The following is a 13,247-nucleotide window of genomic DNA, read 5'->3' as shown; positions in this document are numbered from 1 at the left end:
CCATGGCTCAGCGCGAAGCCACGCTGACCTCGCGAAGTGGCTGGGGTAGTGTAGCTACCGCTACAAAAAATCTGAGTGCCAACTAAGTACGCACTTCTGTTGTTGACAGACTTATCAGAAGGCGCGGTAAGCGCGGTCCGCTAACTTCTTGAGCATCACCAAAGTGCAGTCAAAGTTGTCTTGGCACGTATACTGCCAGACAAAAAGAAAAAAAAGTTTACTGACCTAGCGGACTTCGCATATAGCTGCGCGACGTCGCTGGCAAGCGCAGTGCTATCGAGGCCGTGCCTGACGAGTCCATTTTGTGCTCGAACGAGTTCTCGTCCAACACTAAATCCTGCGACGGCCTTATACTCTCCAGGTTTGGTGAGATAACCGACGCAGTGGCAACCGTAGACGTTGCTTAGCCGAATAGACGGACGAAACACTACCGCAATGTTGTGACGCACGCGAGCTTCTCGATTCACCGCGCGTGCTATAGCTTCAAGCCGAAGGGTGGGGACGCCGTCAGTCGAGTGCCACTGAGAGCATAAAACGGTCGCACGAAGTGCTGTGTCGACAGCATGCCGCGCCGTCAGGTGATGCAGCGGTCCAATTCGCGTTGTAGTCATTGGAACATTTAAAAAATTCAGAATAGCGCGACCTTTTTCCACGCACCGTCGGTCCAGAGGCGCAGGTCCGTGTCGTCTCTTTTTTCCTGTCTTCGTGTATGAGCAGAGCGCACTGTGCAAAATGAACGAAAAGCAACTATCCCAATTTGTTGCGTTACGGGTATGAGCATGCGAAGCACTTGGTGTGTTGTTAAAATTTTTCCGGTGACTAATTCGCTTAAATCCGCTCGCTGCTCCCGGCTTCAGAGACTTCAGCCTCCACGGTGCTTCGCCATGCCGAGAGCCAGTCAGTTTCACGGATGGCGACTTACCGGTTTACCGGACACCTTCTGTGCAAGCGCAGTGATGATGAGTTTTAGCGCCGCCGTACGACAAACACGGGAACTGCGGTAACTGCGACCGTACGGCAGATGTGGCTTGGCAAGCCCGGCAACAGTAGCAACAGCAAAGCGTTACAGTATTTGCCGCGTACGGCTGTGCTAAAACTCTACATCTCGTTGGCAAACGCGGCCTTACATACTCTCGGGGCCGTACCTGCTGTTGGACGGCTCGGGTCTGGCTGCGGTCGTCAGCAGCGAAGTTCTGGAACGTCGGGAGGCGCCTCGGGCGGCGGCACGCCCGTCGTCGTCGCCCTTTCGTCGCCGCCCCGCCGCGAGGCAACGACGGACGCTCCGACAGATAGACGGTGCGGTCGTGGACAGAGCCGGCTGAAGGGCGAGACTGTGGTTGTCGGAATAAAAGACGCCGCAGCTGTTCACTCCGCTTCGTCCGACTCTGAACAACTGGCGCGACGGGTTTGCACATGATCGCAGCACGAGGCAATTGAAAGTTTGAGGACAACGTTACCTCGTATCGCCGGCGACCAACAGCGCATGCGCAAATGGTGGCTGGTGGTAGCAGTACACAATAACGCTGCGCTAAAACTGTCGAATGCCTGGTGAGGAGTCTAACGTGCTGGGCAAATGAGACGGGGCTTTTGCGACAGGTTCTGAAGTTACACTCGCTGTAAACTACAACTCAAGAACGCAGCTGCTTTTCCCCGTCAAAGGACCCCCCCTCCCAGCCGATGGCGTCGGCCGATTCTCATGATCCTGCTTAGTGTGACAAAGCAGGGCGTAGTAGACGAAAGAGGATGCCTTCTCTTATAATAAACTGGACATGTCCAACCAAAAACCTCAATTTGAAACCCAACGTTTCGAAGCCGGCTCGGCTCCTTAATCGGGGGTGACTGGGGCCAGCAGCTAGCGTCTTTAAGTATGGATGGGAGGAGGAGGTCAAAAGAACGAAAGCTGTGATGCCAAAGGCGTGGGGGAGGGGGAGGAGGTCAATGACGACTTTTTTTCTTTGAGTTGAAGAGTGAAGTCCTTGGGCATATACTGGGGGCAGGTTTCCTTTTGTGCGGTTTATGTTGTTCCGGGTGGTTTGGATGCGTCATGATTCGAGTAGGAGCTATTTCTGGCAATTTGTTTCGGCTCCGAGGATGCTAGTTTCGTCGAAGTTGATTCTGTGGTCTGAGTCTTCGGAATGTTCGGCTGCAGGACTGCGCTCTGTTGTGAAGTTGCGGAGCGCAATCCTGTCGCCGAACATTCCGAAGACTCAGGCCACAGAATCAACTTCGACGAAACCAGCATCCTCGGAACCGAAACAAATTACCAGAAAAGGCTCCTCTTCGAATCCTGGCACATCCAAACTACCCATAACAACGTGAACCGCACAAAAGGAAACCTGGGACTTCGCTCTGCAACTCAAAGAAAAGTCGCCATTGACCGCCTCCCCACAGTGCGACAACGTGACTCACAGCCTTACCCCCCCCCCCCCCCCCGCCTTTCCCATCACAGCTTTCGTTTCTTTGACCCCCTCCTCCCCTCCATACTTAAAGACGCTGTCTACTGCCCCCAGCCACCACTGATGGAGCCGAGCCGGCTTCGAAACGTCGGGTTTCATATTAAAGTTTTTGGGTTGGAGATGTGCAGCTTATTTGAAGTCTTCAAACCCAACCAAACAGGCAAATCTGTCGAAATGTTTAGTTTTCAATCCCTTCTCTCTACGGTCGGGGATAGACTTATCCTCTCCCCATTGTGGCGTCGCTCCCTGCATTGTCACGCTAGCAGGGTCATGAGAATCGGCCGACGGCATTGGCTGGAAGGGGGTCCTTTGGGGGGGAAAAGCCGTTACGTTCTTGAGTTGTATCCGTCTTACAGTGACCAGTTCCGCTGAGCGACTGCTGCCCGGCGTGCATATCGCCCGAGGTCAGACAAAAACCCAAGCCCGTCTTCTTCGTTCGACTCCGCTCATGCTGATTCCATGCTGCGTCACGCTTAGCTTGCCAGGGTTTTAAAGCGACAGATTTTTCGGACGGTTCAAATGCCCCACTCCACAGGCCGTGTACTGGCTGGGAAACCGTGCGTACAGCGGCTTCTGCCGTAAGATCAGTTTGAGAGCGTTAAGCAGTGGCAGGAATATGACTGGGTCCTTCAACATGGCTTTGTCACAACTGAAACACGCACGCTGACAAGTCATGAGCGTATTCCGTACGAATACGCTGAGATTGTAGCGTTATGGTAGTGTAGTCACAACACACCGCAGGGGTGTTTTCGTCATTTGTAGCAACTAAGAGAGGTACAGACAACGCATAGCCTGAGGCGTGGCGTGCGTGGTCTTTACCTGTACTTCTGTCAGCCTTTTTTTGTTGTTGTTCGCTGACTTCCCGTGTACAACTCTCGATTTTGCCGACACCAACGCTGATGCCGCAATGCGATTGCCGCGCAGTCCTTTCATATGCAACGCAGATCCTGCGAATTCGTTCGGTTTGACAGCAGGGTTGCTAGGTGTCTGCTTATGCAACCCGCGGATAAACGCGGCAGTAATGCAACATGGAATGTGTATGCTGTCGTAGTCATTCGTACTTTTAGATACAAGGTAGCATTTCGTATGCTTTCATTAATGTAAACAGTTCCGAATTATTCGAAAACTACGTTGGTGGCCAAAGCCAAGCCTGACGTGGAGCCAAGCAGTGGATTGTACCCCATTGGTCAGTCGCAGAGCGCTGCGAGTGGATTTCAACCGGACGGAAATCGTTCGCACGCCGCCTGCGGCAAGAGCGGCGGCCCTCTCCAGCCGCGGACGGAACGAATTCGCAGTGCCGGACGGTGAAATTCGCAGCATGTGAAACGGGCCTTGTAGGTCCTGCGTTAAGACGATAACCAAGGGCCGCCAAACGATGTACGCGACGCTCTGTGACCGAAGCGCTGCGTCTCTGTGTACTCAACCTTAAAACTCAACGAACAATGCGAAGTTCAAGATTACACGGCAGCTGAGGAAGAAAGAAGGAAATGAGTTCAACTAAGATTAAATCCAGAACTATACGTCAATACCTGTGGACAAGCCCGTTGCAATCGAGATTAGAGGTGCCCACGTGTTGGTTCACTTGGCGGTCCACGTGTCGGTGCGAAAACCGCAGCTCGTCAGCTCTACATCAAGAATCCACAGCTTTCTGTGGCGATGAAGCTGTGCTTGTTCGGGGCGCGCTACGTGTCTCAGAAACTGTTGCACCGTCGCCAGACGCTGGCCTCCACTGGACGCAACTGCTTTTAGATTCTTACGCGGTCTAGCAAAATGTGGAGCCCAGCGGCTTGTACCGAGCAACGGCGATGTCGAACGTTGGCAAAAAAAAAGGATAATGTGACAAATGGCTTGCTTTCCACCGACTGCTTGAGTGGCTATCAAAGCGAGTCACGACAAAAATAATCTGAACGCGGTTTCGTCATCGAGGTTAACGACTGCGCACAAATTCGACACTGAAAACACTGACACAAAGGCACGGTATATGCCTTTCACAAACCGCTGGGTCGCGCGTTAGTTCATTTTACTCAATACCGCGTTCTGTTCACTTCTGACACCACACAACGTCTAGACAGCGCTGGAGCGGTGCTTCAAGGAAGCGCTCCGACGTAATGGCTCTGCAATCTCGGGAAGGAGACGTCAGGCAACACGTGTAAAGTAGCACCGATTCAGAAATTACCTCCCCTTATGCGCATGCGCACCTGGCGCCCAGAACTCGGGACAAAGGTGGCGGTATCGCTGCAACGGCAAGCAAAACACATTGTGACAGGACTGGCGTTGGCACAGCACAATCATAGTGGATCAACGGGCTGCTTTCTGCTACAAGAATGTGGAGCAGAGGCCACGTCTCGTGCAGCGCCGCCGCTGGAAGAGAGATGAGCCCATAAGCAGTGGTGTATATAATAACTGGTTTTTGGGGAAAGGAAATGACGCAGTATCTGTCTCACATATGACGTTGGACTCCTGAACAGCGCCGTAAGAGAAGGGATAAAGGAGGGAGTGAAAGGAAGAAAGAGGTGCCGAAGTGGAGGGCTCCGGAACAATCTCGACCACCTGGGGATCTTTAACGTGTATACTGACATCGCACAGCACACGGGCGCCTTAGCGTTTTTCCTCCATAAAAACGCTGCTGCCGTGGTCGGGTTCGAACCCGGAACTCCGAATTAGTAGCCGAGCGCTCTAACCACAGTGGCGTAATAAAAAATTTCTTTTTGGAACGGAACAAGGGGCGAGGGAGATAATTTGTCACCGAACTGGTATCACCGCAGCCGCACCAGGCATGGATAGGATAAGAGGCGAGAGACTCAAGACACCGATGGTTTGTAGGGTGCCTCGATGGTCGGAGGCGCGGCCATCGAGGCACCCTAGCCCCACGTCGGTGAGGGGGAATTCGCACCTTGACAGTCGAGGTGAGGGAGAGGAGGAAGCTTCACTTTTCACCTTTCCCTCTACCGGCTGCGCCTCTGCCCACAAATGCCGTCAAGCATAAAGCGCTCCGTGATGTCGGAGTATGATCCAGTACGTAGGCGTAATCGGTTTCTCATCGCCGGTCCCACACGGCCGCCTTGCACCATTCAGTTTTTACAGCAAATAGATACATTTAGCACAGCGCGTACCGCTACCACTTACCGCGTAGTTGGCATCGTCAGTGCGCATGCGCAGATCGCAGTGAGGGCGCCAAATGCCGGCCAGCAGCGCACACGCCTGCCGCGTAGGGGCCGATCGGAGCGTGCGCAGTGCGGTAAGCGGTATGCGCATTACTAAACGTCTGCAATGTCTCGTATGGAAAGGGAAAGCAGTAAGTAGGCTGCGTTTTTATGGAGTCAAAACGCTAATGCGCCCGTGTGTGCTGTGCGATGTCAGTGCACGTTAAAGATCCCCAGGTGGTCGAAATTATTCCGGAGCTCTCCACTACGGCACCTCTTTTTCTTCTTTCACTCCCTCCTTTATCCCTTCCCTTACGGCGCGTTTCAGGCGTCCAACGATATATGAGACCGATACTGCGCCATTTCCTTTCCCCAAAAAACAATTATTATTATTATTATTATTATTATTATTATTATTATTATTATTATTATTAACTGCCTGTCTTTCGAACGGTGGATACAATATGAAATGGTATTGAAAACTTGAAACGAAACCAAGTGATTCATCCATGGCGGGTCAAAAGGAAGCCTTTTGATACGCCACGCGAGTTCCTTTCGGACACTGTCCCTTTCTCGCTGCTGTCCGGTTAAGTCCTCGTGACGCGCCCAACTCGCAAGCACGGGCGTATTGCGTATCGTGCAGCCTCTGCTATTGCATTTCGGATCAGAAGGGGGATGCCTGTTTGGAGCATGACTTTTACGACGTAGCGCTATGGCCCCATCGCCGCTGCGTCCGCGCCAGCTAAAGACTGCGGAAACCTTCGCAGGCGTTCATTGTTCCGCGTCTTGGTCCATTAACTGAGCACGCAGCGGCGTTGCGGCGGATGCCTGTGCGCAGTTGATGGGGGCCGCGCGGAGAGAGCGGAAAGAAACGACCCGCGCACCATCCGGCAGCTCGTCCCGGACGTTGCAGGCGCACCGGCGGAACAGACGATGGCTCCACCAAAGTGCGCTTTCTTCGCGTTATTCTCGGAAAGGGGGCCAGCCGCACGGCCTCGTTTTTCGGCCACGGGGAAAATTGGCAGCACGCTGACCGCGCAGAGCTGCAAAGGTGCCGCGTGCGAAAAAAGCGCAGCAATCGCCTGAGAGCTTTGCCACTTCCTTCCACAGGTCGGCAACAAAGGTATCGGAGCAGGAACGATTTCTCCGAACTGTGCCCGCAAAGAATCCCGAGCGACTTGCCGCAGAAGAAGCTATCACACGGTCGATCGGCTCTGATCGAACACCGCAGACTTGGAAATAAGGTGGAGGATATCTAATGCCCTTGGTGATGACGACGGCATGAAAGCATCATTTCGAGTAATCGTAAGTTTCGAATTAACGGGAGAGTCCACTGCGCATGCTCCAAAGCTAGGATGGGAAAAAGTTCATCTATGCAACTCTGTCGCCAGTCTTCATCCTGCGAGATTGGTCTGCAGGAAGTCACCGTCCCACTAGAAGCCTCGTTCGCTCGTTATGGAAACCGATCACCCATATATCGATTTGAATAGCACCGCGCGTAGAGGAGTCTCTGAAGCAGCCTCTGAATGTCGCAGTCCAAAGTGGCCGCGCAGGGACCGTCTGCAGATTTCGACAGCGGCCTCGAGATCTACGCGGCTGGCGACAACTTTTTCATGAAAAAGAACGCAGGCGCCTTAACGGGAGTTGAGTTCAACGACGGCTGACTTGTGTGGCTGCTCGGAATTGTCACCCGGTGGCGCCAAAGGCCGTTGAACCCCCCGTTTCAGTTTATAGTTCACGCTAGATGGGCGGAACTATAGTGAACGGATCAAGTGATTAGATGTCGTCGTTGAAGTTGCCAGTGTCGTACGTTCGCAAAAACCACGAAATATTCTTTCCTCGTGGCTAATACAGACGCACATTACAACTTTTACTGAACAATGTGCGGTATCGTGCAAACACCCCAAGCGGAGCCAGAAAAACTGCGGCCAAGCGCTGAAGCCAAACATTGAGCTCTCACCGGAGTTCAGCTGCCCCATACACGCTGAGCAAAGCGTTTGCGGTTAACCAAAATTAGATTGGAAATTAGTAAAATTGAAATAAAATGCGACCATAGCTTTACAGGTTCTTCAGCTGCACATGACGGCGTCACGAGGTCGAGAAGTTGATCTCAGTTTTGCGGAAAGAGCCACGTAAGTGCAGTCGACTGGCGCCGTTTCGTTCAACGGCGACTGGAATGCTCAACTCTTGTTCATTGAAAGGCCGCTAAAAAGAGTATTAAACCTTTCTGCGAAGCGAAGTTCCCCGTCATGGGCTCATATTCATGTAACTATGCTCGTTACGCCTCTTGCCGGTTATGCTTCAAAATTGCAATAAACGACAACTTGCATTTCGAGCCGCAAGGGTGTGATCACAGAGATGGGTGCGTTCAACGCCCGTGTGTTTCTCTTTGCACAGGAAGTCACATGCTTTTAGTACACAGGTGCAATCGCGAGCAATACCAGCGGGAGATTATCAATAGTTCCGAGTTCGCGACTTACAGCACTGAAATAAAATGCGACAGCGAGCAGAGTCGAATGCACGGCTTCACCTACCCTTGCTATCGAACGCGACCGGGTGCATTGATAGGCTAGCTCGCGGTTATCTTTTAGGGGACCACTCGAGAAAAGCACATAACGCAGAGCGATGCGTGCTGTCGAAACCTTCTCGAAACGGCGACTTCCTCTTTGGCTCGAGTGCAACGCCCGCAGCGCGAGACGGTTTAATGCGAACAAGTGCTCGACGCACGAATGCAGACTCATTGCCACCAAAACAACTTATATAGCTCAATAGAATCAGTGCAAAATAAAGCAGCACGCTTTATTCTACGGTCGTACTCTCCATACCAGAGAGTTACTGCAATAAAACAATATCTAAAACTTCTGGACCTCAACATGCGACGGAAATTCTTTCGCCTATCGTTGTTCCCCTCCCTCTACTACAAGCAGTCATCTTTTGCACGCAGGCACATCACAGCAGCACATCACATATCACCTCGTACCGACCATGCGCATAAAATTCAATCAATTTTCGCTCGCACAAAGAAATACCAGAATTCCCCGTTAGTCTTGGCTATAAGGGAGTGGAATGCTTTACCTGCTAGCATGGTGGCTGTTAACGAATCATCGTCTTTCCGTTCATCGTTACTAACATTTCTTGAATCAGGCGCAGCATTGTCATCTGTTTGAACTTGCCGCCTTGTACCTTTGTTTTGCCTTGCACGTGTACATATTTTTGTTTATTGCACACTGCACCACGCCCACGATGTATAAGACCGACCCAATTTCATAATTAACGCTCTTTTTTCATTCTTTTTTTCACTCTGTATTATGTATGAAGTGAACCCTTGAGTTTTTTGTTATTTGCTGTCCTCCCCTATGTAATGCCCTTAGGGTACTTAAATAAATAAATAAAATAAAATACGCCAGATAACTGTCAGCGTGCGCACAAGTCTGTTGTTTGCTTAAAGCAGAATTGCCGCTTTCTTGCCCCAGCAGTTTCAGGCGTACGCGTGCGCGGAGCGATAAATACGGCGTTTTAGCGTAGCTCTATCCCGAGTTTCAATTACGCGAGGGGCCGTTTGCGCATGCGCACTTCCGAGAGGCGCCAAGTGCGCATGTGCAGATTGCCTCGAGGGACCAGGCATGGGCGCACATCTGCCAATGCGCACGTGAGGCTGGATCCCTGGCGTGAGCGGACCACGGCAGCAGAACGCCGGATCGCGCTATGCTAAAGCAGTCTAGTTAAGTGTTCGGGCGTGCCCTGTGCCATTGCGAAGACTAATCAGCGGGGAGAATAGCGAAAAATCGCAGAACTAGCCCTAAAGCAGCTTGTGCTGAGTCATCAACATCAACCGTGAGTCGTGCCCCCAGCGGCCCCTCAAAGTAGGCATTGACCCGCTGTCATGATGTCGCGGTCAGTCGCCTCGTACTTACTAGCCGCCTGCTATAACACGCTAGGAGGTGCAAGGCAGTAAAGCCATACGCCGACACCATTGGCTGCAGGGCCTCCTTTGTGGAGCATGTGTCGCTGCATTCTTGAGTTGCATCATCAACAGCCCCAGTCACATGTCTCACATGTAGTCGCTCGCATTTTTATTCAGTCGGCACTGAGGGGAGGGGGGCGGGGCAGCCTTGCCATTGTCAACTGTCATCCCCGCAAATGAATAGGCTGATCCCCAACTTGCATTGAAAAAAAAAATGCTGTAAATCAGTTGCCTCCGCAAGTTCAGGACAGGCAAGTTCGTTACATCCTTAACTTCAAGACGCCAAACCTGGCTCATTCGAGGGCTTGTGACAAGCTTTCTTACTTGTCCCACTACGGGTTACATAAGGCGGCCCGTAGTGGATCGCTCCGGATTAACTTCGGCCATCTGGCGTTCTTTAAACGCACATTGACATCTTACAGCCATGCATTGATGCCTTTTGCATTTCGTCTCCATCGAAATGCGGCCGCCTCTGGTGGGGTTAACCCGCGACGTGACTAGCGTTCTACCGAAGCAGCAATGCAGAGTGTACAGGAAGTTCAAAACGACAACTATAGTTACGCTGTCAATTAACGGTATAGTGCGCGCGTCTATGGCACGCATGAGCAGGCCGTGCGCAACCGTCGTGTGCGCACAGTGAATTGGACGGCGTGCAGATTCGCGGGCGCGCTTCTCACGCAGCCAAAGCTTGCGAACGGCGTCGCCCACGGCGTTCAGTTCGGCGCCCCTTCGAGAAGCGCGCGCCTTGCCCACGCAGTTTCCCGCGGGACCCGCTCGGTCTCCCTCCCATTAAAGCTGGCGTATGCACCGGCGGAGCTGCAGTGCAGCAAATGCCTACGGAGAACCTTCGGAGCGGATTAACGACGGTGCCCGAGACAGCGCCTCTAAACAAGCAAAGACTGTAGCTACCCTTCGACAAGTTCGTCAACGAATTAACCCAAGGACTGCGAAGGTTAAAGGATGCGCTCAGACACTCCTGCCAGTGAGTGCCTACTGTACTTCCAACCGAAAAAAAAAACACGCTCAGCGTGTTCTTAACCGATGTGAAAAAAGAGCCCTTCGTTTTCGGGTAAAACCCGATTGTACCCTAGTCCCGCACCCGGAACATATTTGTTAAAAGTCGGGTTAAACATGACTTCTCCCTCAGAATGAGAGTTATCAAGACGATCATTGGTTCTGCACTTCACAAAGCTGAAGACACCGCAAGAAAAAAAAATTGTGGAGTGCTTATTCCAGAGAGGCGTCCTCGGTCAGCTGGGGATCTTAAACCTCTTTTAACGCATGTTTTTATGAGAGGGATGAATTTGAGGACACGTTTGAAAAGTGCGATTTAGAAGCGAGAGTCCATAACTTGGTTACTGATCAGACGTCTAATCGGAGTCACTGTATTAAGCGCTACCCACGCTAATGACACCCCGATTCAAGGACCTTGCTCGTTTAAAATGGTTGATGTGATGTTGAATATTTTTGCGTTATGCAAATAAAGACAGACTGGTCTTGCTCATACGCGGGTGCGCCCTGTAGGAGATTGGTAACGTACGCGAAGAAATATTTGTTATAGATTAGGAAAAAAAAACTTGAGTTGGTAAATAATTTTTAGTGGAATCCGCGATTTCCGTGTTGTTTACAGAATAAGGAGTAAAAAATGGGAATCTTGTGTCTAGCAGAAAAACCAGCTGTACAGTAAACTCTCTTATGTTGCAAAAAATGACCCCCCGCCCCCCCCCCCAAAAAAATAACCGAGCTAGGGAAATTTTACCTAAATATACCTGATTTGACCCGAATTTCATCTCGAAAAATGTCGCCCGATTTTTACCTGCCGAATTCCAGAAATATAAAACCCGAAAACTAAGAGGAACAAACGTGTTGAAGCTTTCTGAAGATGACTAAAGTTAAGAAGTTCCAATCAATCCTGGTCACGGGACGAGTTAAACTTTTCACACCTCTGATGGGATGGCCGGATTGGGCTATTCGGATTGGGCTAGTCGGCTAGTCCCTGGGCATATACTGGGGGTAGGTTTCCTTCTGTGCGGTTGATATTGTTCGGGTTGGTTTGGATATGCCAGGATTCCAGAAGGAGCCTCTTGTGGTAATTTGTTTCGGTTCCCAGCATGCGGGTCTCTTCAAAGTTGATTCTGTGGTCTGAGTCCTCGGAATGTTCGGCTACTGGATTGCGTTCTCTTGCGAATTTGCGGACGTCGTTTTTATGTTGCCGAATTCTTTCTTTGAAATTTTTGGTTTCGCCGATGTAGCTTGCGTCGCGGTCGGCGCATGGAATTTTGTAGACAATGCCTTGGGCTCTTTCTCTCGGCGGCCGGTCTTTGGGAACAGGTAGGCAAAGCGCAACACTTAAGCTCCGCCTCAAGGGCATGACGCGATAGCGTAATGGGTTAATTAATGCCCCATATGTGCGGAATTGGTCATTCTATATTTTACATTCATATCTTGATCCCTGGGAGTCCTCATACCACTCCCAGCGAAGTGGTGCAACGGTTAAGCGATGCGCCACTGCCCTGCGATGGCAGCTGCTGCCAGCGGTGGGACCTGTGCGGCCCTGGTTGCTCTTCCCGGGCGACCAATAATTAATTTAACTGCCACGGTGGGCCGTTTGCTCACTATCCGGTGGGCAGGTTGTGATGACGCTGCAAGGTCACGTGACCTAGGTGGCTCATCTGCCTCCTAGGTTGCTCTCTGGGGACCACCTGCCGGAGTCATGCCCGTTATTTTGCGCTCACAACGCCGACACCGGATTTTGTGGACTACGAGGCATTTAACGCTATCGCGTTAAAAGAACACAGCGCCAATTATTCCTCTTGCATTTGGACGGTAGGCCAACGGAACTAAATGAATTGCCCCAGCCCTTACAAAAGCCGCCGCGGTGGTTGTGGCGTTCGGCTGCTGACCCGAAAGACGCGGGTTCGATCTCGGCCGCGGCTGTCGAATTTCGATGGAGCCGAAATGCTTCCAGGTGCCCGTGTACTGTGCGGTGTCAGTGCACGTTAAAGAACCCCTGGTAGTCGAAATTATCCGGAGCTGTCCACTACGGCGTCCCTCGGAGCCTAAGTTGCTTTGGGACGTTAAACCCTATAAAACCAAAACCAGCCCTTACAAAAAGTTGTTGAGACTATGCACACACTGTCGTTACGCGGTCTGTAGACTTGTCTATTGAATTTTTTAAAAAAGTAAGGCGCGCCGTGCAGTCCAGGAGAACCATCTTCCAGTTTCTTTGAAACATATAGCGCAGAAAAGACAAGGACGACACCACATACGGGGCTGGCTCTAGCTTTCAACCTCGTTTCGGAAGAAGGCACAACAATATTACATGCGAGGCGATCAGCCACAGTCGGTCCGTGAGAACGAGCGTAGAACGAAACGCAGCATCAAAGGAGCAAAACCGGGGGGGGGGGGGGGGGGGGGGACAAAAAAAGGGGAAAGCAAGAAATTATTCACAGGCAGTAAAGTAACTGTTGCATTGTACGTTTAAGTCAATTTTCATTCTCTTTTAAACCACAAGCTTGTTTTGTGTGCGATTCTCGGAACACTTGTTTTTATTCTTCGAACACTTGTTTTACCATTTGCCTTTCTTTTACACTTTTACTTACCTTACTGGCCTGTCGACGGACACCTTTCAACTCGCTATGAATCTTTCTGGGCTTTCCTCTCGGTTGTACTTCCCTGGCACCT

At 51.4% G+C, this 13,247-nt stretch overlaps 1 protein-coding gene and 1 long non-coding RNA gene across 7 annotated transcripts in view; one reads left to right on the top strand and one right to left on the bottom strand.

Moving 5' to 3' along the window:
- LOC144113642 (uncharacterized) overlaps positions 1–13,247 on the top strand; it is a 68,812-nt gene that overhangs the window by 29,385 nt on the left and 26,180 nt on the right. The gene's annotated exons all lie outside the window — the stretch shown is intronic.
- LOC144113640 (dnaJ homolog subfamily C member 7-like) overlaps positions 1–13,247 on the bottom strand; it is a 129,291-nt gene that overhangs the window by 94,957 nt on the left and 21,087 nt on the right. For 2 of the 5 annotated variants that reach the window (XM_077646824.1, XM_077646822.1), the window contains one exon: positions 1,146–1,331. The exons of the other annotated variants lie outside the window; for them this stretch is intronic. In XM_077646824.1, the coding sequence (XP_077502950.1) occupies positions 1,146–1,331 (186 nt within the window). The remainder of the gene's footprint in view (positions 1–1,145; positions 1,332–13,247) is intronic. 5 annotated transcript variants of the gene reach the window in all.

This window comes from Amblyomma americanum, chromosome 1, assembly GCF_052857255.1.
Source record: "Amblyomma americanum isolate KBUSLIRL-KWMA chromosome 1, ASM5285725v1, whole genome shotgun sequence".
NCBI lineage: Eukaryota > Metazoa > Arthropoda > Arachnida > Ixodida > Ixodidae > Amblyomma > Amblyomma americanum.
Note: the sequence above shows the minus strand (reverse complement) of the source record. Positions and strands in the feature narration are given on the sequence as shown.